Genomic DNA, 24,423 nt, shown 5'->3' with positions numbered 1-24,423 from the left:
ACAAGCAGGCATGCAGACGTTAAGACCCTTAAGCCTACCTTCTGATTATGAAATGTTACGCATGTTATTTTACGCAGACACACGTGGATGCTCAGGGACTTGCAAATGGTCTTTAGTCTTTACAAGCTAACAGCAAACATGAGGCTCACATACTTGCCCAAACCATTTTTCACAAAATGTGGTGCAAGAGTGACATCTGAATGAAACAGGAGTCACTGACTGATGGGTCTAAATAGCAAGCTTAATTGTTGAAATTTCCTTTAAAGCCAATACTTGTGCTAACTGGCTAATGCTTGTCAAGCGTATGAAGGAGGCGATCAGGGCTGGGAGCAGAATGGCAACATTAAAATGTGTTCCCGGCACAGAACAGCTTGATCACATCGCAGGGTTGAGCCCATTGATACATTCAATTAATACTGTCGTTGTGCTGACATTCATAATAAATTAAAATCTGCAAAGCCCTAGTTTCACATCATGCCTGCACATATAACCGACACTTGCAGCACAGACGTGTCAGGGCGCGCACACGGGTTCACACCCGGACTTCTGTGTGTGCTTTAAAGTTAATGTGTGAGCTTGGAGCCAGTATATGGATCCATCATAATCATCATCAAAGAGCGAAAACAGGAGGACATGGATACTTCTGACTGTGGATTGACTTTCAAAATCAGTGTGATTTGACTGTATCTGTGCTGACCTTTTTCCACTGGGTGTTATCGAGGGACAATGAAGAGGGCAATAGAGACAGATAAGGCACAAAAAATATAAATATATAAACTGGACGGATTTGTAAAAGTAAAGGCCACACAGCGAGCGCATTGCTGAACTGCCCAAAAAAGAAAAGAAAGAAAGAAAGAAATTTGTCCAGTGAAATTACAAAGTCTGTGTAATCGGCTGCATTAAGAATCAGTATAAAAACAATCTTTTTACACAGACACGTGTTTAATGCAGAGGTTTCTGTCTACTATTGCAGGGTCTTTACCTTACAATATAAAGCACCTTGAGGCAACTGTTGTTGTGATTTGTATTATATAAATAAAACATTAATAAAACTGAATTGAATTGGTGCAAACCTCAGGAGGTCCATGTTACTGAAACATTTTTTTTTTCTTTTTAATTTTCCCATGAGTCTGTGCTCAAAGAGATTCTGAAGAGAATCCAGTATAGAGGCAGGAGAAAATGAATAACAGCAAAAATTCAAATCCATAATAGGTAAAGAGACCGTCCGGGGCTAAAAGTGGAGCTCCAGTGGAGCTGCTGAGGCAGTGGTCAGGAGCAGCAGACTGTGATTGTACTGAGGAGGTGGGAAATGTGTGGATGTGTGTGAATGCAAAGTGAACGTGTGAAACTGAACCATGGAAGTGTTGAAAAAGACGGACGGTGTGCCGGCTCAGTCACTGAACCACAAATAAATACAGTAAGACTGTAAAATAAACCACTGTTAGCTGTTTACATACACTTCATTGGTCACTATTAAGCTATGTCTGCACTAGCCCACATATATTTGAAAACGGCGTATACGTCTGAAAACGCTCCGCGTCCACACTATCGTTTTCATAGAGTTGTTCATCCACACTGAAACGGGTGAAAACACTTACGTTCCAGTACTGCGCATGCGTGAAACGCAATACAATTCGACCTGCCTCATTTCTGTCTGCTGTTTATTTACTTTCCAGCTCTTTGAAACGTTGCTGCAAAATGTCGAGGAAAAGCACAGAGTTTTTTTTAAATGGACCAACAATGAGGTGGAGTTGTTGGTGCGAGTAACACAAAAGTACAAGGTTGCAAAAGCGAGCGTGAATTAAAGAACTTGAAGAAAAACTATCTGGAGCATGTACACACTGATATTAAATCTTTAATAGAGCTGTCAAAATTGAGAGCAAACAAAACAACTGCTGTGTAATGCCCTCCACTATCTTAGTTTAATTGGTCACATGACTGCATCACATGACTAAAATATGTCATCGTTTTCGAAAAGGCTCCGGGTTCGCTGTCCACACTGCGCCGCGAAAATAGAGTTTTCAAATGAATCTGCTTTGGAGAGCGTTTTCAAAACGCTCCGTTTTTCCTGACTGAAAACACCGTCTCAGTGTGGACGGAAGGCCAAAATGATGCGTTTTCAAACCAAAACATATTAGTGTGGACATGGCCTTAGGTACACCTCTTAACACAGATATCTAATCAGCCAATCACACGGCAGCAACTCAATCCTTTCAGGTATGTTAGACATGGTAAAGATGGCCTTGTTTAAGCTTAAACTGAGCATCAGAATAAGGAGTGGAAAAAAAACAAGGTTATTTAAGAGTTAAGAGATTTGTATCGTGGATTTGGTGCCGACAAGTAAGCAACTGTGTGATGTTATCGTGTCAGTATAGCCAAAAACCTGAGAAGTGTTTTAAACAGACGGTGAAAACGCGTCATAATTATTACTGTGGCAACTACGCTGTCAGTATCAGAGCTAAACATGCACGTCAGTGTTAAAACATTTTGATAAATCTAAAGTAAGTACTGGATGTGACTCTCTTTGAGGAGATACAAAATATTAAAAGACTGATCAAGTCAATAAGGACATCATTGGTAAGGACAGGTTTAATTGTAAAAGCATGACTGTTTAAAGAACAAATTGCATCTGGGTTGTCACTTTTAAAAAAGAAACTGACTCACAGGTTACTGGGTATGGTTTAAATCACTAATCGTATCAACCACGTACTCGAGGACCTGAGGTCACACTGAGTGGTGCTGCTGTTTAATTATCAACCTACTCTATCAGATGATTCCAGCATTTTTTGCAGTGGTGGTTTACTGGGAGGACAACAGGACAGAATTTCCTGAAAGCAACCTTTTGAAGAAGAAAGCAGAGCCTTTTGCAAAAACAGTACAGGAAATATGATCCGCTGTACACTTGCTGCTTTTTAACGGCTTCACTGCACAAAAACACTTGAGAAGGGGGATTCCTCTCTGACACCATAACTGTGGTTCCACACACTATGGTTCTAATTGTATTTATCACTGAAGCTGTTTCTACACATCAACAGTCTCCTCTAACCACCACGTCCCTAGTTCAAAGTCTGTGTGACTTCCGATGTATTCCAGAGAGGGTAACTCCCACCGTGAATTCATGGCGACTGAGTGGACGTCATGTGTCCCACCTTCAGCATGTTTTATTTAATAATAATAATAAGAAGAAGAAGAATAAACTTTATTTATAAAGCACACTAAAAAACCAAGGGTATACCAAGGTGAAGTTTAGTCTGCGACCTCACCTGAAGCACTCTTACCTGCTCTGTTTCTTGTTTTTTATTTCCTAATATTATCATTGTCCAGGTGGATTTGCTGTTCTGCTTTTCCAAAAAAGGAAATGAAGCATGGCTTTCTATTAAATTTAGTTCTGCATTTCTTTGAAACATTTAGAACTACCCTGATGTTTTTGCTTCTCTCTTTAGCAGACAGACTATACCTCTTTACTAAAAATATCTGCAGCTCATGGAAACCACAGTAATCAACACAGGTTTGGAGATCAAGCGTGTTGCTGTGTGCTGACAGAGTCTACATATACAGCACAGGTGTCACTGAATATAAGCTTCTATGAGATAAGAGAACAGAACCATTTGACAGTTAGCACAGAGATTATGATTAACTCAGTGCACCAAGTGTAGTAACTTGTTAGTTTAATGTGTAATAGACGATGACCTTAACATAGTTTTAAGACAAGAGAGCCTACTGTTATCTTCAGCTGCCTTCATCAGTCACTTCTGCCTCTTCCTGCATCCTGAGATGGAGCTATGAAGTGACTTTCCCTCAGTCTCAGAGAGGAGGAGGATCTGTCTGGTTTCTGTCTGACAGCATTCCTGCTGTCACTACCAAACCACACCACCACACTGTTGTATTTACTCAGGTGAAACGTCAGTGTAACACATTGTGTATTACTACACCCAGCTACATAGCACAGATGCCTTATTCACTTAGCATGTCACAATGCAGGTTAAAGTTATATGAGATGTGACGTTTGAACACATTCCATTACTTATTAATACACTGAGACTCTTTATCGAACAATTTAGAGAAAATGCCCTTATAATGCGGCATGATCAAAAACATACATATGGGTGTAGATCCGTTTAAATCGATCTTTGCCAGTTCCTCCTAACCTGAGCCTCTGGACTTTCTCAGCGGTTCTATGATAACTGAAAATGTATCCATGTTTCCAACTTTAAACTTGAAAAAACCTCTTGCTTAAACAAAATGTGAGGAGCCAATCTCTGTTCAAGGCAGTTCAAATGTTAAGTCCATTTCATCATGACAGCCAAATAGCTACATATAACAAGAACAAGCTTAGGGTATATTATTATTAAACCATTTGAGGAATCAGAAGATTCCTCATATTTTAACCTATGATCTTCTTATTCCTCACATACATCTTGCATTTAATGAGAACATCTTTAGACTGATATTTTTAGCCAGTATTAGACATTTGCTGATATAATGGTATCGCAAACTTATAATGAATGAAAACTCAAAGTAAAGAAGAGACGGGGGAAACACCCTTCAACTCTGTTATGACTGTTGATGTCACACAGCGTGCCAAACAGAGGCCACTTCCCTCTTGGTAAGACACATGCTTTAAAACCCACAAACTCAACAACCAGCTGACCTGAGCAGAATCGGGCAGAGCAACTGAGTAATCCATGACTACTTGTGACAATAAAATAAGATTATTTTTAAGGTGGACTGTCTTAATACCACAGTAAATTTTAGAATGGGTCTTGTATAACTTGTACAGGTCGTCCTCTAGCACCAACCTGCTCTCTGCAATCATCGAAATGATCTGCCTGTCTAGACATGTCACTAATAAAACACTCGCATACAGAGAATAGTTGGCATAGAAAAGCAGCTGCATTCAAACAGAACTAAACCAACCAGACTATACAGAGCAATGCTACTAAATTTGCCATCAATGGGCAGAGACAAAACACAAATTGAAGGTGAGTGTCATGATTTAAAAAAAAAAAAAACCCTTTCTGTTTTAATGAGCCATCTACGCTTAAAGCCCCTGGAAGGTCCCCCTTTTACAAGCCTGTGTTGTGCACTTAAGGTAGGAACGGTGTCCACACAAATTATTCACAAGTGAAAACATCATGCAGTTGCTTATTTTCTGTCAGATACACTACTGGTCAAAGGTTTTAGAACACCCCAATTTTTCCAGGGGGGGGGGGGGGGGGGGGGGGGTGCCACACCCAAAGCCCTGAAAACCCTGAAGAGAAGTTTAACACTACCACGAATGAATCTCCACTTCACATTTAAGACATTTTACTTACCTAAATATCAAACTTCATGGGTTTACACATAACTATCATCCGCTCTGCTCAGCTTGATTTTAACTAATCAGAACAAATCTGTATTCTGAGTAATTACTGCTGTAGCCGCTTAAGCATAATGGGGGAAATTTGCCATTTGCTGGCTTAGTTTTCACTTGGGGTGGGCAGATTGATACAAATGATCAATGCTATGAATACCATCATTGTTATTAGTATTAGTTGAATACCTGTGTGATGTGATCGATAGCCTACTTTCATTTAATTTCTCTGCTGTATGTTCAGAACATTAGTATCATTTCATCAAAGAGTAGACGTGCACATTTTATCCCCTATTTCTTTGCAAAAAAATACTGCAAACTGTGTGCGTTTATGGAGGCTATTTGCTAATGTGGCACTGTCATCAAATTATTTAACACATAAAAATGTGAAAAAGAGGAAGTCCCTGAAAGAGCCTCTGACTAGTGTAACAGATATAGAGGCAAAGCATATCCAGTTAGCTTATATAGTGGTGAAAATAATATTCCAGTCATGACTTATCAACTGTTGGATCTTCAGCATTAGTTTATGTTGATTTCGAGTGCTCATCACAGCTGTTATTTCAGCTGATTGATTAATGCTAGACTAGCCTATATCCAGACATTTATGTTACATTAATTTAGTCATTAATTTTGAAAAAATATACTTGTGAAATATGAAAATGTCTGAATATAATAACACTTTTGTGTACATTACACGCAATGAAACTGAGTCAGTGAACCAGGGTTCAAATTCAGTACAATTAGATTAACAGAAGCAAAGCTAGAGGGGCCTTTTAGATGTTACTTGTATTTGATTTGGTCATCATCCCTTGTGCCTCTCACCCCACAAACCACAGATTTCTCTCACATACACGCAAACATGTGTTTCTACTTACCCTTGAGCAGGGGCAAGGGCGTGAGCTCTATAGGTTTGCCCTGAGAGCGGAACTGGGACGAACTCTGCGACCGCTTCTGCTTGGCCTTCCTGACAGACTTCCGTGAAAATCCGTCCACTTTGTCCACAGAGGGAGCTGTGGTGGCTGCCGAGGACATAGCCCTGTTGAGAGAGACACAGGAGAGAGGGGGGGGGAGATGAAGTCACATTAGACGTGTTCAGAAAGCTCCAAATTTAGAAAGCCAAAGTGATTAACCACAACACTTTTTCATGGGACAGTTACATTTCATAACACTTTATTTGTGATCATTTTTAATGTCAGTCATCATGCTGCTGGTGCCATCACCGCTCACTCCTCCTCTCACTTCTCAGCCAATTGCACGAGCTTGTGTTGATAGCCATGTGCTTCAGTGTGTTGACATCGCTCGAAATTATTTTCAAATTTACTGGTTTGTTAATGAAATGTAGTGATTTGTCCAGAAATCATTTCTCTCAAGCTCTGAATTATTCCAAGAATTTCAGCATGGAAAGCAAAAAAAGAAAATCTTTAAAATCATATAAGAGATCAAATAACCCCATCTTAAAACAATTATTTTTAAAAGTAACAAACACACACACATATATAAAAACAACCTATATTAGTGTAATGCCAGTATTGGCTTTAAATTAAGCATTCTCATTCCAGTTTGAATTTAAGGCACAGGAAGCACATTTACAAGTTTTTGTGTGCGAGCGTGTTCGTGCACTAAGGTCATGCAGGTCAAGAGTTCTTTTTTTTTTGATAGTAAGCGCATGCAAATAGAAAAAAAAAGAAAAAAAACAACATCCCCTGTTACAGTTTTAGCTCTCTACGAGTTCATTTTCCTGCAGCCAAAGCAGACAGCCTCATTTTCCCAGCATAGGAGACACTTTAGACTTCAGTTCAAGCATGGTTACAGTACACAAACAAGCGGCACTCCTACCTGCCAGAAGACCATCAAAGTATCTCAAACACACACACAACTTTTTAAAAAAAAACAAACAAAAAAACACACAAAACCCACACACACACATACACAGCGGCACCGACAACAATGGAGCTGGTTCTGCAGCTGCGAGCTATTGACACAGTCGGAGGAAGCTGAGGAAATGTCAACTGCTGTGTGTGCTGGCTGCTGATTGCATGTTAAAATAACAATTAAAAAAAGAATCTAACAAACTAACTTCTCAAGCAACAAAAACAAGCCGCAGCAGAAGTCACACTTGAGACTACTTTTCTGCACCACACCCAGGAGCACATGTTTGGAAGAGCACACTCAGGATTTGTTTTTGGCTGTCAGAGGTACAGATCCATAGGGTGGCCACAAATGTGGGTGTGGTGATGTTTTTTTTTTTTGTTTTTTTTTAAACCTCTTATGGGGCTAAACTTTTTCTCAAAGTTTCACATATGCAAACTAACCCTGTTTTTGTGGTCCTCTGGTTACATTAGCATCTATGATGCACACTGCTCAAAGATCTGCTGTCATCCTTTGATATAAGCACGATACCCTAACTCTGCAAACAAGTAAATATTCATACATACACCAAGCTAACATGCTAAGATTTTCATTAGTGTCAGTTAGGCTGGTGTACTAGCCAATTCAGTTGTTCAGGTAGTTCGCTAACAACCTATAAAAATACAAACAAAACCAATGAAACATCCATTTAAAAAAAACAAATGCGCGCATGGACAGCCTGGAATGTCCGAATCTTAACCTAAATTAAAGGAAACACAGTGATTAGAAGCCTGAGTTGTCACAGTGTCCCCATAAAGTGTGAATCCTGACAACATGTGAACCATCACAACAAGTTTCAAATAACCTTAGAAGGAGCATGAAGTCATGAACTCATCTTTTGGGCCCTGACCAATTACATGTATTATAGCATGACTTAAAAAGGACCACTCAAGACATCCAGGAAAAACATTTTTTTGGAAGAAAAACGATTCAACGTTGTTGCGCCAGTGTAATAAGTAGTGGTGCAACGGATCACGGTTGATCCGTAATCCGAACCGATCCCACTCCACGGTTCGGAACGCACGTGATCCGAAGATTCGAAAAAGAAGAAAAAAAAAGTATGTGTATGGTGTGCGTGGTGGGTCTGTCAAGCGATAGTTATGGCCAGCGCTAGCCGTCCAAGTGGAGGAGCAGAGGAAATTGCGGTATTTAAGCAGCCCTTTACTGCCCAGTCCGACCGGGCTAAAGTCATTACAAAAGCTACTGGGGTGTTTAGCTGCAGACAGGAGGCCGTATTCCGTTGTTTAAACTATGATGAACGTGCTTGAGACACGCTATGATATCCCGTTGCGCATCCACTTTAGTGGCAAGATCGTTTCAAGCATGTACGAGCAGGAACAGTTTAAAGTTATGGCTGAACCGTCCCAGGCATCTTCTGTTGCCCTAACTACTACAAATGGGCAGACCTCCAGGGCAACGGAAAGCTACGTGACCATGACAGCTCATTATATCACAGCGGAGTGCGATATAATGAGCGGTATGTATTATTGTAGGGTCTACCTTACAATATAAAGCGCCTTGAGGCGACTGTTTTTGTGATTTGGCGCTTTATAAATAAAACTGAATTGAATTGAGTGGTAGATACAAAGCCCTATACTGCCCTATACTGTACCATAGTTGTTTTTTTTAATAATTGCGTGGAATGAGTCTTGAGTTGAATGTTTTTAACAGGCAAAAAATACTTCAATAAGTGAATAAGTAAATGTTAATTTTTTCTCTTGATCCAATTGATCCAATCTGTGACTTAAAACCGTGATCCAATCCGAACCGTGAGATTTTTGATCCGTTGCACCACTAGTAATAAGTAATCACAGGATAGAGGTTGTTGCTGTTAAAGCTTGTTCTTTGAGAACTCAGGAATTCAGCCCGTAGACAAAGATAGAAATTAATTTAATCAAAGATGTGAAAAGTACAACTATTTAGTCAGATATGAGTGTGTTTTCCTTTAACTGACCATATTTCATTAGTACTCCCACTTCCTTCTTGCAACAGTACTGTACATGGGAAAAATACAAAGCTCAATATCAACCACAAGCCACAACAAAACTGGCCTCTGCTAGTTAGCATGAGGCTAATATTTTTAGTTTATTCAGGACATTAGGAAGCTAAATGGACTCTGATTTCAGGAGAGGACAAAGAGCCTGATCACTAACTGACCTGGATGGCATGGGGTGGCTGAGAGGACATAAATTAGAGTGCTAACAAAAATCCTTATATAATAAGACATGAATGAGATGCTGCAGGCTGCGGTCTGTGCTGGCAGCAAATGTTCTGTCAAAGTCAAAAGGCTGTCATACAACATGCCCACCAAGCCTTGTATACAACAGAGCGAGGAGAGTTACTACAGGCTTGGACTTCAGTACAAACACGTACATACGCACATCATTCATATGGATAGTCGAAGCCTTTCAAAAGCTCCCTGAGGATGCACCGCTTACTGTCCGTCATAGTAAAGAATCTATAGTAGTTATAATGACTGTAGACAAGCAACATGTACATCTGTGGTTCTCTGTGATGAAACTGTCAGCACTGATGCAATATAACTACAAGAGGAAGAAGATAAAAATCAAGAGTGCCAACTGTGAATATAAGAAGATATGGTAAAACAGCCTCAAAACCACAGTCCTCTCATCTTTCTGCTAAGCATTAGATTGAAGATGTCAGTGTTTAGGACAGTTTGTACACATTTACAGCATACTGTCATTACAGACTGACTATATGTTTGTTTACATTACAATGAGCCAGTCAGCAGGAGAAAAGGCAGATTCCTCCCAAGGACATGGGCTTCCAAATTCAAAAATCAGTCAATCTAGGATGACAATTAAAAGTTCTGGAGATTTTCAAATGGCAAAGCCTCAAGTTTAACCATGAAAAAAGTTTTAACGAGCTATAAAAGAACTTGCTATTGAGCAATCAGTTTTTCCCCTTTTCAAGTTGTAATGCAAAACTACTTTGTTCTTTTTTAAAAATATATATATAGTTTTGCAATTGAAAATCGCAACAGACTGTAAGGTCTTACTTTAAAAATATGGCAAATAGATCCAAAGACAGCTGTCAGTGATAATCATCACAATCTTCCAGGTAAACTTTCAAATATCTATTATCATTGTTTATCATTTGAATGCAGATGGAGACCCTGCTTCAAGCCAGACGTTTTGCACAACTACAACAAATTAGCACTAGCACATAGGTTTAATATAGACAGAACTACCCTGAGCTAACTCAGTGCAGCGCGCAACATTCTAAAAGGAAAACAAAAGCCTCAACAGCTCACTTACAGAGACAAACAAGCTTTTTCTATGACGAACTACAGCACATAATAGATCCCAAGGGACGGCTAAACATCTGTCCACTGTGCTGCATGCATCAGACATGAAGCCAGACTTTGATGGTCTAGTCAAAGGTAGTCGTGTCATATTCATTATTTCTGAGTGAGTGTATAAGTAGACTTGTCAACCAGGGAAAAAAATAAAAATAAAAAAATAAAACACAATCTACCAGATAAGATACAAGAAACCATTGGAGTAGATATTCATTTACAACAGTACTGATGCAACACTTGCTCTAGTTGACACACAACTTCACACAGCACCACTGAGGCTAATCAGGCACAAAGCTCCTCCCCTCACCATGAGGTACGCATATGAACAATATCACTAACAAACCTCCACAATCATTCTCATAAAGACTGACAAAGAAGCACAACAGGATCAACTATGTAGTTGTTTGAGTCCATAATCAAGTACAGTTTAATCAAAGCTCATCAACTTTAAGCAACAGAAATATGATGCACCAGAAGTCACCAGAAACACAAGTAATAAACAAGGCTGTACATGAATATATTTTCTGCAGACCATTGCTCAAATCTTTATTTTAAAAACTAATGTATGTATATATATATATATATATATATATACATATGTTTGGCGTGCAGTCATGTAAGTCATGACTGTACGCCAAACAGGATACACAGATTCACAAATGACAACACCAATTATATGACAAGAGAGTCATCTGTCAGTACTATTCACGGTCTTCACTTTCATTGTCACTCAGCAGTTAATGATCCAGCTGTGTGAATGCCTTCTGTTTGGCATCAGCACTGTCACTGTCTTGGAAAATACCTCCAGCTAAACACTGATCTCTCCTGTGGTTGGTTAGCATCAGTCAGCCTGGCAGCTAACAAACTTAAAATTCTGCTTTAAAAAAAAAAAATACTATGGTCGAGGACAACACACGATAGACTTGGTTTGTTTGTTTTTTCTCTGTTGAAAGATTTCCTGCCATAGTTTTGCCTTTCAAAACTATTCAAATGTGAGCCTAAAAAGCATGTCGGCTTTATCACAAGGCTGACATACCCTACAGTATAAACATGACAAAAAACCTTGCAAATTGACACCTTGCAACTTGTTCTCTGTGCTGTTGCTGTGGGTACAGAGCCTTACAGATACCGGACAAAGCAAGGCTGAGGCGTCTAAAAATCACCTGCACTCAGCGATAATCCCCGGCTAATGTCTGAAAGTGGACTAGCTCTGACGTACGTACTCTTTGACACCTCTTGGATAATCAAGTTTTACTCTTATAAATGGTTAAATCAGCACTTCCAGCTGTCTTTTATAATGGCAAATGGTAAATGGCCTGTATTTGTACAGCGCTTTACTAGTAATATATAATATTACATTTTAATATTCTTGCTCTGTTTTGGGGGTTTTTTGGCATGGGCAAGGGTGGTCCATATCAGCTCCAAGATTCCACCATAATATTATGGAGAGACTTTCCAGCTCTTTGTGTTCATGATTTCAGGCAATACAAGTTTTAATCTCTGCTATGATGACAAAGAGCATCATTCAGCTCCAAAAAATAAAATAAAATAAAAAAGAAACAAGGCAAAGACTTAATTTCAATTTCTACCTGCTACATCACAAATGGTAAAAGTAAACAGTACAAATTGGTGCTTTTCCACTGCAGCACCACTGAAAGTGACAAAATTGCGATTAGTCACATTCGGAACAATCTAAAAACTGTACAGCCACACTACTTTTCTTACCTGTGGATAGGACCACTGGAATCCCTGTGTACAACCATCAGTGCCTCACGTTCAATCGTTCTCTCTCACTAAGCAGCTAATGGCGACAACACTACACAACACACGAGGGAGAGCAAGACTATGCCGCCTGGTCAGGCGTATGGCACCCAAGCACCAAAGCCATTCTCCTCCCATGCCTCTTACATAAGAGAACAGATGACATCCAAACAGGCTTGGTGAGGGTGGGATTAAAGAACAAGGAGGAAGGAGAGAGGAGGGGTGCATAGCAAGCAACAGGGAGACCAACCGAAAGGGAGGGAGGGAGGGAGGGAAGGAGGAAGAGGAGGGAGGGAGCTGCTGTACGACAGGAAGTCAACAAACAGGCAATGGCAAGGCCGAAAGAAAGGAGCTGGAGTAAGGGAACAAAAATGCACACACAAATATGTACAGGAATGCAGTGCTGTGGATGAGAGGAATACCAGCTTGAAACATACTATGCAGTCCTATAAAAAATTAAGTATACACTTACTGCTTTCTAAGGAATTAAGAATAGCTACATGCTGCTGATCAAATGCAGTTGGTTGTTGATCATTAGCAAGTGTGAGCACCTCAATAAAAGCAGAAGTTTGAGCAGTTTGCTGGTCTTGAGGATTTGGGTGTGTCCTAGCTATGGGGTGGATGTGTCTTGAGTTTTTTGCAAAAATCACAAGAGCTACATTTTAGACTCTACAGGCCGCAATTAGCATGTTAAATGTTAAAGTTCATGAAGGTACAATTTTTAAAAACAAGATACTCAACAAATATGGCTTGTTTCAAAGTGTTGCCCGGAGAAAACCTCTCCTCTCTAAGAAAAACGAGACAGCATGGCTCAGGTTTGTAGAGTTGCATCAAAACAAACCACAAAACTTCTTAAACAACGTCCTTTGGACAGATGAGATCAGAGTGGAGATGTTTAGCCATAAAGCACAGCACGATGGTTAGAGAAAACCAAACACAGCATATCAGCTGTGTGCCTTATTCTAACTGTCAAGCACGGTGGTAGAGGGGTGATGATTTGAGCTTGTCTTGCAGCCACAGGATCTGAACTGGTCCACCATGAACTAGTATTCTGTAGTCAAACATGACTGTGTGACAGCTAAAGCTTACCCAAACTGGGTCATGCAACAGGGTAATGGTGCAAAGCACACCATGAAAATCTACAACACTATAGCTGAATAAGAACAGAATCAAGGTATTGCAGACCATACCCTGATCACAGAGAGGTATGCATTAACAAATGTTCACAAACCTCAATGAACTGAAGCAACGTTCTAAAGAAGAGTGGACAAAAATTCCTACAAAGGGATGTGAGAGACTTATAAAGGCATACAGAAAACTATTCATTCAACATACTGCTGCTAAATGATTGCACAAGCTATTGATTGTGCTGTGTACTTAGTTTTTCACAGGGTTGCAGTGTCCAAAATTTTCATAATACGACAAGAGTCATATTTTGGTACAGCCCAACTGCTTTTCTTTTTATTTCATGGAAATAAAAATAATAATAAAAACATTTCCTTGATATAGGCCTGCAAAATCATTATCTACATTGTTAGAAGTACATTCGGCTTATTAAACATCACAGAAGTAGTAGAAAATAAAAAATAAATAAAGTCATAAATAAATAAAGCCTTATGCAACAACAACAGCTGTCTTGGTTTGGCTGGCCAACACTCAATAACATGACTCTGATAATAACTTGCTTCAGAAAAAAGATCCTCAAAGACACTTTTTGGTTGTTAATTAAATTATTTTTTCAGCTCATCCATACCAAAAGAAATCTATAAATGCACAGACTGTTTTATTTAACGTACTTTTATTGTTATTTATTCTACTTTTTTTTGCTAAGGAAAACATAAGTGTTCATTATAATAAGTAAAAAAAACATTTTTTTAAGTGTTTTTCAATATTTACTGCCAGCAGTAAATGTCATCTTATCAGTCAACAAAACTGAAAATATATGGTGCAGTTCGACATATAAGCAGTCAATATCAAACTGTGTGTTTAACTTTGTGTAAGTTAAACACACGATATGCCCTTAAATCCAATAATTCATCCTGCTTTGCAGCTTTTATTGCCTCCCAAAAACCAGAGTCATGCAAGTATCATGCAAGTCACAGCAACATAAAGAAGACAGGTTACTTTACATATCCATCCAATAAAAATTGCTAACAAATTGAACTAACAATACCAGTATGAATCCCTGGCTTACTGTACTGAATCCTCATACTTCCGAAAGTCTCCTGTTGCTACTATCAGCTGAATGCTGCAACCTGACAGCCCGTCTAATTGGTGTGATTCATTCATGGGTGAATTGCGCTGTTCACACATCTAAGTACAAATGAACTCAGCAACTTTCAAACACACACACACACACACACACACAAAACCACACAGAGCTGATAAGGAGGAGGCAGTTAATGTACCAGCCTTGTCATAAACACAGAAGACTTTGGATGTTAAGTTATCTGAGTTAAGGTTGGACCTGTTAACAACATGGTTAAACTCTAGAACCTTAAAGGTGAGCCAGATGTGTCACGGAACAGGAGTAAACCCTCCTAAAACACAGACAGTGCAATATGAGTATATGAAAGGCCACACCTGGCCTCCCATAAATGGCTGGGGATGTAGAGACTAGGCAAAATAAAAGCAAGAGTAGGAGTAGTACGATAATACTTTAAAGTTAGCCCGATGCATTCCACTCATCACCACCACCTCTCATCTACAATGTCACTACATTGTTATTAGAGGTGATGATCTCTCTCTCCCTCCTAACGGTTCTATACACATTACTCAACATGTAGAAACAATGGTGGTCTGTGCAAGAAAATATAAGATGACAAGTTTAGAGGTACGAGCCTGTCAGAAACAGCCTCTTAGTGCACAGCCAGTCAAAGTTCATGTAGGATTATCGCCACACCGTTTGACAGTTGGCTTCACTTGACAGGAAAGCTAAACTTGTCTCATGCTGGGTTCATGGGGCTTTTTCAACTCACGAGGATTAAACAGCAGCATTTACTTTGAGCGAACCAGCCCGTGGGCCGCTGCATACAGCAAATAACTCAATAAACCCTAGTTCCTGTACAGTGCAATTTGATGTCACATATTTACTGCTGTTATCAGCTAGAGCAGCAAAGTAGACCATCAACTCTAAGGTTAAAAATGAAGCCGTTCGGGAGAGCTGGCGTTAGCTTGGGCAAATCGGGCCTGGCAGCGACAGCAGCAGCAGGAGGAGGAGGAGGCAGCGCAGCATTCAAAACTTGACAGCGCGATAGCCTCACTAGCGTTAACTAGCTAGCAGTGTTAGCATCTCGAATAACCGTTACAAAGCCGCATTGAACGCTAGATAGTCGTCTCCAAAGAACACATAAAGCTCTAAGATAGTATAGCCATGAAGATAAAGCGGCTTTCATTTCAAAGCTTTGAAGCTTTACTTTAGAAATTATATTTTTGGTAGCTAGCTAACGTTAGTGCAACGGTTATCGCGGGTTAGCTCAAGTTGAACATGTAGCCTTAGCTTAAGACCCGCCACCAGTCAAAGGAAACACAAGAAGCTGATTAAAAGAATGAAACCTGCGATTATATCAAAGCCAATGTGTGCTAATAAGATAGAGTTACCTGGGCGGGCTCGGGCGATCACCCATCATCCCAGATGTAAATACGGGGCAGTGCTAATGCTGCTACCGTTAGCTAGCGCTCACAGACTGACAGAGTGACCAGGCTGGGAGACACACACCGTCCCGAGTCCCGACCCGAGCCCGACAAGCTGCAGCCGACCAAGTGGCTGGTAGCCCTCCAATCGTAGTACTTTACCTTGATCCTCTGCGGTTCGCAACGGAGACGGCGGCGAGGAGTTATCCTATGTTTGGAAAGCTATCGGGCTATTAGTTAGGCTACCTCCAGTTCGGTAAGAACAGCCTTTCCCCAGCAGCGGCGGAGCAGCAGGAAAATCTTTGGCCTGAAACAGCCAAACCCACGAGTAGCCTTCCTTCCAACTGAATAATCCTCAAACTCCCATTAATTACAAAATACACCTACGATACACACAAACGATTACGTTAACGCATTTACATTCCTGTTATTGATTCACTCGCTCGTCTTCCCCAAAAACCCTGGATTTTGGTGTTTTCTTTGCTCGTCTATGATCCGGGGCTGTTTCCTTTCACCCTATTGTCAACACTGCTGGGTTGAGACCATGGCACACATAACAGAGACACAGCGTAGAGTGCTGGACGAGCATCTGAACCACGTACAAAGCTGATTGGCTGCAGGGAGCGATGTCCGCAATTGTGATTGGACAGCCAGAACTATCAATCACAACACGGAGAAACGAGGCTCCGAATCCGTCGGTTAGGTAGAGGAGAAGGGACAAGGAAAAAGATCGAGGCAGAGAGCGAAGTACAGTGTGTATGTGTGGAGGCTTCACCAGGCAGCGTGCTGGAATGAGGCTAAACCTGTCCGAGGCCCGGCCCTGCACCTCGCTTCTATGTATCCGCATTTTAACGCTCGTTCTGCCCAATCGTTTATTGCACATTTATAAGTGTTTTTGAAGACCTCCTCACAGCCGAGGCGGTGCTGTGTGAAAGACGAGTGCATTTCAGCCCTAGAACCGAAATTAGAGAGGAACACAGCGAGAGTTACATAACTGATATATAGGTCTGTGAATGCGCTATATAGCTAATGCTAGGGCATGCATGGGTGTTTCCTTTACTCGCTCACGTATTGGTTTTCTCTCGCTTGATAGGTTTTTAAAATAACACATTTGCAAATAGTTTCTGCTCCAACTTTACAGCAAATTATACAAATAATTTTTTATTAAAAAAAACAATATACCATATAATTCATATTAGTCACTATACTGGAAACGTGTCAACTGAAGTGCTACATAGGCCTAGCTATATCTTATGTATTTGAATTACTGGTGCATTAACGTGTAAGTAGCAATAATTATTAGTATTAACGCACTGTGTCCAGGGGTAGTTTTATCTAACGTGTGGATTACTGGCCAATTATGAGGCAGTAGGCCGTGTATAAAGGTTTCGCACATTTCATACAAAATAAAAAAAAACTTCATACCCCAGTGTTTTTCTATGACTGTGGTTGCTTTGCTTTTTTAAGTCGTAATTTTAGTGTCATTTTTCCTCATTTTATGTAGTCACAGCATCTCTTGAGAGATTCCTGCGACTTATTCGTGATTTTTTTTCATCTGCTTCCTCATCATTTTCATCCTTCTAGCTGCGTCTCTTTGAGTTTGCTGTTTTGTTATCATTTCCCTCTCTTCTAGTCCTTTGGCATTTTTTAGTCAAACTGGTGTTTCATAGTTTTCAAGGAGTATCTTTGGTGAGTGTAATGTTGGTTGTGATTTTTTATTATTTTTTGGCTTCATTCAGAACTCCACAAGATTTGGTATGTCTTAGGCAGCGAGCATTCTCAGCAGAATCTCTAGTGAAGTGTTTTCTCACCATTGTCACTAAGGACAGAAATAGCAAAACTGCATCATATTGACCAGTGAAACCACACTTTGGTTTTGCCACTGTAACAATGAAGCCTGCTAGAGGCCTTGTTCATACTAACTGAAGTAAAATTACATTCACACAACTTAGAGGAACCATTTCTCTACAGCTGTATTTCCCATATCAACACGTTTTAGTAGTAAAACCTAGTTTGTAGCAAAGTTAGCGTCACATCTACACTGCTAAATTAGGAATCATGGACTTTATCAACAATTTTAAAAGAATGACCTTAGAAATAGTTCTGTATTATGTTTTTTAAGCAGTCAGGGGTCATATCAATTTGGTTATCATATGAGTGAACAAATAATCATGTGGGTGACCAAAAATGAGCAGTTAGGCATACAGTGACTTATCAAGAATATAAACAGATATTTAAAAGAAAAGATGATGTTTCTCCATCACCCCATTCTCAGTAATGGTCTCATTGTGGTCACTCTATAAAAACTGTGTGGCTCCATCACTGTCTTTCAGTAATATCTGCAGTTTAAGTTTACTCTTTTCTGTGCAATTATATATATATACAGATGTGAAGAAGTCAGTTTTCCTGGGGCTTTGCAGTCGTTTAAAAAACCTGTGACTGAGTAGCTCGTAGAACCAATGTTAACAGAAATAGCTCTTTATGGCTTTAATGACTTTATCAGTCTTTCACATCATTGTAGAGGAATTTTACCCAGTCGTCTTCAAAATGTTGTTTCAGTTCATTGGGCATTCGTTTATACTGAGCCTACTTAAGGTCCAGCATTTCAGTCAGCTTGATGCTTTCCTTTTTCAGATATTCTGTTGTAGATCTGCTGCTGTGTTTGGAATTACTGTCCTGTTGGACCATACCCTTGCAGCCAATCTGTTGGACAGATGACCTAACATTTGACTTAAGAAAACTTTGTGTACAGAGGAAGTTGTGGTCGAGTCGGTGACTGGAAGGTGGACGGGTCCTGCAGCTGCAAAACTAGCCCAGGTCATCACCCTGTGCTTTATTATTAGCATTTGTGCTGATATGCTGGTACAAGGCTGTGTACATTTTGGCCAAACATCTCCCCTCTCCTCTCGTCTGTCCAAAGGATGTTGCTCCAGAAGTCTTGTGGTTTGTTCAGATGCAACTTGACAAACTTTAGCCACGCTGCCATGTTCTGTTTTGAGAGAAGAGGCTTTCTCCTAGCAACCCTTGCAAACAAGACATACTTGTTCAGTATTTGCTAATTGTGCTGTCATGAACTTTAACGTTTAACTTGTCTGGGCCTGCAGACTCTGAGCTGTGGCTCTTGGGGGTTTTTGTCATTTCTCTTCACGTTGCACAGTCTGACCCTGGGGTGAATTTGCTGTGATGTCCACTTCTGGGAAGATTGTGGGTTAATGCACAGCTAAAACCGCCAAAACCTCTGCTGTTACAGGGCTGCTCACGCTTTCTGATGATCAGTTAATCGAGTGCATCTGATCAGCAGCATGTGGCTGCTACTTACCCTCTTAAATCCTGTGGAAGCAGTGAGGGTGTACTTAGTTTCCACAGAGTCCTGTGAAAACTTCACATTAAGGTACCAAACATTTATAGTAAAACACAGGATGTGAAGTCCTCTCTGAAACTGAGTACATTAGGTACACCAAATTTGGATAGCTTTTTCTTTCCTTTTACATGTAAATATCATTTAGCTTCCAGAGTGAGACTCCAAAAAGACTCGTCTTTGTTTTGTCTGTCTGTATTTACTAATAGAATGTAATGACTCAGCTGATGTTTTCACACTGCAAAAAATTCATAGAGTAATGAATGGTTAAAAGAATGCAAAGATGAAGCCTGAGTCACCGCAATGATCGCTAATGTGAATGAGATTCACCGCATGACTCCACTGGCTAGAATTAAACACACACACAGACACTTGCACTGCCAGTCTAGTTATTCCACTTGCTGCCATTTGAGAAGGATAGCTGCAGTCTCAGCGTGATCACACTGTGCCGGGCAGCTCGGGTGACTTTCAGGAAGTAATCCAGTAATAACAGCTGGCCAGCTGAAGGAATCATTGCAACTAGAAGATAGAAAGTGTAAAAATGGATATAGGAGGAAGCTGTCAGTATGTCATACTATACAGTGTAACATGATTTAATGCATAGTATGTTTCATTGTACTTAGTGGAAATCAGTCATCGGGGAACTTTACAATACCAGTTAAACCTCACTTATAACAAACAGTTTACTGTTTTTAAGATGTCCTTGTCCTGGAGATGAATCCTTGTGTTTGGAGACGTATTCCTGCACATGGTGGCTCTTATTTACTATTGACTGCGCCACATCTGTGCCACTTTTTACCAGTATTCTGCCATGGAAACCCTTAAATATGTGCTACAATGGTGTTGGAAGATAATCTGGGCAACTTTACTTTACTACAGTTTACTTTTCTTGTAGTTATTCTGCTCATTTCTGACCTTACTGGGGGGTAGGCCTAAATAGCTCTCATTGTGGGTTTGATCAACCAGAGACTCAATCATGTCAATGCTCAGTGTCAGTAGACTGGCAGTGATATGCTGTTTATTAGTAGTAGTAAATGTGAGAATATGCCAAGCAGGGTTGCGGATTATTACTTCTTTTTTAAATTCATTGATTGATCATTTGATCCATGTAAAACAAACACCCACATCAACATTTCAAAGCTGAGAAATCATAAAAAGTCCTGTATTGCCCAACCATCGATTGCAATACAGCAAAATGAATCAAAAACAGCTGAAAATCTGATGCATTGTTTTTTACAGAAACTGGACACTTCCTGCTCATTTCCAGCTCCAGATTTTTATACTCGACTTTGCTTGAGTAGCTTTGCATGATTCCAGTGTTAGAATAATGCTTATTTCTCTCATCTGTCTCAAACAAGCTGTTTTAACTCCTCTTCTTTTAAGTCAAATGAAAATTTTAAACAGCAGGTGGGAGGGTCCTCTGTCCCCAAGAGTACCATGTCAGGAGCTGACACTGGAGCTAGTTTTAAATTCTAGTCATTTTTGGTTGATTAACTATTCTATTAATTGACAAATCATTTCTAGTCTAAAACATGAGTGACACCTGTCAAGTAGCTACAAAAGAGCAAGGGTGGCAATGAATGTGAATCCCAGCAGCATACGATTATGATACCAGCAAACAGTGACGTCTCCTCGTCCGCTTTGTGTCGCTTTCTGGAAAACATCAGATGTAAGCAAGCACATAGGGCACAGGACAGATGAATGTGAGAATACAGACATGAAAAGCTGCTTTTATGATTCAATGAACATAAATCACTAAACCAATCAGTGGAAAATGTCCAGCCAAAGAGAACTAAGGCTGTCCAGAGCTCTCAGGATGGTGGCTGGTGATGTGCTGGAACAGCAATTGTAGCCTAAAAACTGAGATGTGCTTCTAGAGAAATGCTCCAGTCCTGTGTGCTACAAATATAATAACTATAAAGACTGATTGTTGTGGTGCAGTCACACAGCATGCCAAAGTTTTTATTAAACACACACAGCTCTCTTCATATTAAAATACTTGCCCTGTTTGTTAGCTGGGGCCACCAGATCTTTATCAAAGACTAAAATACAATTTGCCTTTCAAAGTCACCTGGTCGCAATTTTCCTGCAAGCTGGTTTCTTTGTAAACACTAAAAAGGTCCACATTCAGGCTGCTATGACACACAAGAATATGTTTTGCTTGTAAACAGAACTGCACAGTAAAAACAACAGCATCTATCAACAGCTGAGGCAAAGATGAACACCATTTCATCTGCTTACTGACATCGTCCTCAGCAGCTGAGCTGCTTTAAATTGTAGGACACAGGGCTGCTTCAGTCAGGTTCACTTTGTTCCTCTGCTACGCCGTCTTCTTTTCTCTGTGGTAGCCGTGTTTTTTATGAGGTCTGGATTTGAGTCTTAGAGCTGACTCGCTCTTCATAGACTCCCTTTTCCCTGGTGTGAGCTCCTCTCCACCCGGTTTCCACAGCAGAAGCTGTGCATCCTCCCCCCCGGTGAACAACGCCTCCTCTGCTGCATCCCACAGGAAGCAGCGCACCGTGGAGGCGTGGCCACCCTCTAGGCTCCTGAGCAGATGAAGACCCCTGGCGTCACACTCCATCAGGTGGAGGTCTCCGTTGTTCTTCCCGCCGACCACCAGCAGCTTTTGGGTGTCCTCTAGCCACCGCCCCCCCACCAGGTAGTCCACGCCTCGCCCGTCAGCCAGTAGAGTCAGGCTGCGAGCGTCGGAGGTGCTGAAGATGGTGAGAGGCTCATCTGTATCCAGCTGGCCCAAATCCCACAGGTGCAGCCCCTCATCGTGGCTGAGGCACAGCAGCTGGGTGCAGTTGGCCCCGGACCAGCACACTGAGCTCGCTGATGAGTCGCTGTTGCAGGTGGCGAGCAGCGCATCCTCCTCCGCCCCCCGGCTGAGGTCGAAAACATTAACAAGGCCATCTGTGGAGCCCGAAGCCAGGCGGTCCTTATCCCGGGGATGGAAGCGCACCTGTGTGATGTCATCGCTGTGCGACTCAGAGTATACCCCAAGAAGCCCACCTGCCGGTTTCCTGGAATCCCAGAAAATGAGGAAGCTGTCCTCGCTGTCCACTTGCTCAGTGCCGGCACACAGGAGCATGTCACTGCAGCTCAGGTCGAAGCTGCAGTAACAGTGCGCTGGATCGCTTTTAAACTTCTGGGCTGCCTCCGTCCCGGGTTGGCGGACGTCCCACACGCGGACCGTCCCGTCAGCAGAACCGGAGTACAGGAGGTCAGAGGAGGTGTGGCCAAACGTGACCCCGCAGAGCCGCCCATTGTGGCCTTGATACTCTCCCACTTGCTTCAAAGTGTCCTTGTTGTGCAGGTGGATGGTGAAGTTGGAGCAGGACACCGCCAGAAGGCCACTCGGCTGCAAGGCAACATCCAGCAGGTAGGTGGGTTCCTCCGGACAGGACCGCCTAGCGATGGACAGAACTTTAAGCTTCTCCTCCAAACCCTCCATGGAAGCTCCTGATGAGTTCCTAATGAGATGGAATAATTAAAAAGACACAGAACTCTGATCAGCAAATCCAGCAACTTTGTCTTTCACTTCCTGTCAGTGGTTAAAACCCTGAGATCCACCTGTGCCTGCAACTCATCGGTTTTATAATCTAATACAGAGCTGCTTTTCTACAACTGTGTAATAACCAGCAGTTCCACAGCGGTCTGAATGTGCCCATGTTTATTCATGTGGAAGGAGACTTGTGGGAACAGTTTCTCCCACTCACAGATAATTGTGAATATTCTTCTAAATTATGCAGCAATAACAGTGCTCCTACACCACAGTGTTATCAGTCTGTGTGTAGCTTCACTGGGGAAAATACAAAGTTGTTTTTGTTTTAATATATCCTAAACTTTTTCTTTCTGAAACACCAAAGTAAAACTGCTTACAATTCAGTCTCCTATAACAAGACTCAATAGCAAATGTATATTATCTACAGCTTTCTTTATTTGCTACATACATACGCATATGAGAACACAGCTGATGATGTTTAATAAATTGCCTAATCCAATTTTGTAATTCGGCCCCAAATTAAAACACTTCCAAAACCGCTCCATTATTCATGTTTTAGCTCTAAACACGAGTTTTAGGGATTTTTTTAGAGTTTGGCGCTGGGGTCTGTAGCTCCACGTTCATCGCTCATCGCTGTGTAGTGAATGTTATCGTGTCGCGTGCTGTTAAAGCCGACCTTCCTACCTGCTACAAATGAAGGGAAACTCCCGGTGTGTTACACACTAGTGTTTGGACACGTCCGCCGCCATTCTGGACACAACACAACAGCCCACTGCCACGTTATTACAATAAAAGACTTTGGCGTTAAAGCTCTTAAAAACACGTAACTGAGTTCATTTCACCGAAAACTACGCATGGAGGAAGTGCTTTGTGTCACAGTGTGTACAGACCGGGTGGAAACGTTCTTCATGACATAGTTCCGTTTGTGCGTTTCGTACTTATTACTTTTTTCATATTCTGTTTTTATCTTTATTTTTAAAATATTTATTATGAATTTATTTCCCTCACAGTGCACTTTATTATAACGTTCCTTGTGAATAGTTAATATTTAATTTTTTTAATAAAATGAAAAATGTGGGAAATGTCACTATTACACTGTGCTTACGTAAGAAAAGACATAAAAACTGTATATATTTACATTTCTTGATTTTTAATTTATCTCAGCTAAAAATTGTGCAAAAATGTCTGTTCTCTCTTTCTCTCTCTCTTTAGAATTTAAAGGGTTTAATGTATCTCTGCAGTGAGTCAGCCAGTCTCAAGGCTTGGATTTAATCAAAGAGCAGAACTGAGACGTTATACTCAACAAGTAAATTACGAGGTCCTTAAACTGAGACTTGATTCATCATGCACCGGGGTTTCGTCTAATTATTTTGCAGAGGAAAGATTAATCAGCTTATTCAAGAAACACAGCTGCCGCGCATCAGAAATATAAATTAAATATGTAAAACGACCTATGAAGCGTTGCAGCAATCTCTTATTATATTTTTCTTCAATTTTTTCTTCTTAAATCTGTTTTTTTTTTTTCGCCTTTGGCAATTTCAGATGGCTTTTTGTTACAGACATACTTTAAAAAAGGGAAC

At 40.8% G+C, this 24,423-nt stretch overlaps 2 protein-coding genes across 5 annotated transcripts in view; both read right to left on the bottom strand.

The window, feature by feature from the left end:
* The window catches only part of ppp2r5eb (protein phosphatase 2, regulatory subunit B', epsilon isoform b), a 52,675-nt gene extending 36,102 nt beyond the window's left edge, over nucleotides 1-16,573 (bottom strand). The window contains exons 1-2 of one of the 4 annotated variants that reach the window (XM_085258252.1): nucleotides 15,945-16,573; nucleotides 6,229-6,389 (exon numbers count right to left, since the gene is read on the bottom strand). In XM_085258252.1, the coding sequence (XP_085114378.1) occupies nucleotides 6,229-6,389; nucleotides 15,945-15,973 (190 nt within the window). In that variant the 5' untranslated portion in view covers nucleotides 15,974-16,573. Of the gene's footprint in view, nucleotides 1-6,228; nucleotides 6,390-12,308; nucleotides 12,467-15,944 lie in introns of those variants that run through there. The other 3 variants (XM_085258253.1, XM_085258251.1, XM_085258254.1) reach the window with 3 other exon arrangements.
* A 3,754-nt stretch (nucleotides 16,574-20,327) lies between these two features.
* Nucleotides 20,328-23,711, bottom strand: wdr89 (WD repeat domain 89). The gene is made up of 2 exons (XM_085258048.1): nucleotides 23,528-23,711; nucleotides 20,328-22,811 (listed from the first exon to the last, which is right to left on the bottom strand). Exon 2 carries the CDS (start codon nucleotides 22,790-22,792, stop codon nucleotides 21,656-21,658), a length of 1,137 nt encoding a protein of 378 aa, XP_085114174.1. The 5' UTR covers nucleotides 22,793-22,811; nucleotides 23,528-23,711; the 3' UTR covers nucleotides 20,328-21,655.
* Nucleotides 23,712-24,423: the final 712 nt, after the last annotated feature.

The sequence above is a fragment of the Mchenga conophoros genome, linkage group LG19, assembly GCF_057382185.1.
Source record: "Mchenga conophoros isolate Kocher_MC1m ecotype Shallow Benthic linkage group LG19, M_conophoros_male_GT1.1, whole genome shotgun sequence".
Classification (NCBI taxonomy): Eukaryota; Metazoa; Chordata; class Actinopteri; order Cichliformes; family Cichlidae; genus Mchenga; species Mchenga conophoros.
The sequence above is the reverse complement of the archived record's forward strand: the minus strand, read 5'-3'. Positions and strand labels throughout refer to the sequence as shown.

Bases quoted from the DNA above. Each gene is read 5' to 3' on its own strand.
- wdr89 (XM_085258048.1), bottom strand. From the start codon at position 22,792: ATGGAGGGTTTGGAGGAGAAGCTTAAAGTTCTGTCCATCGCTAGGCGG.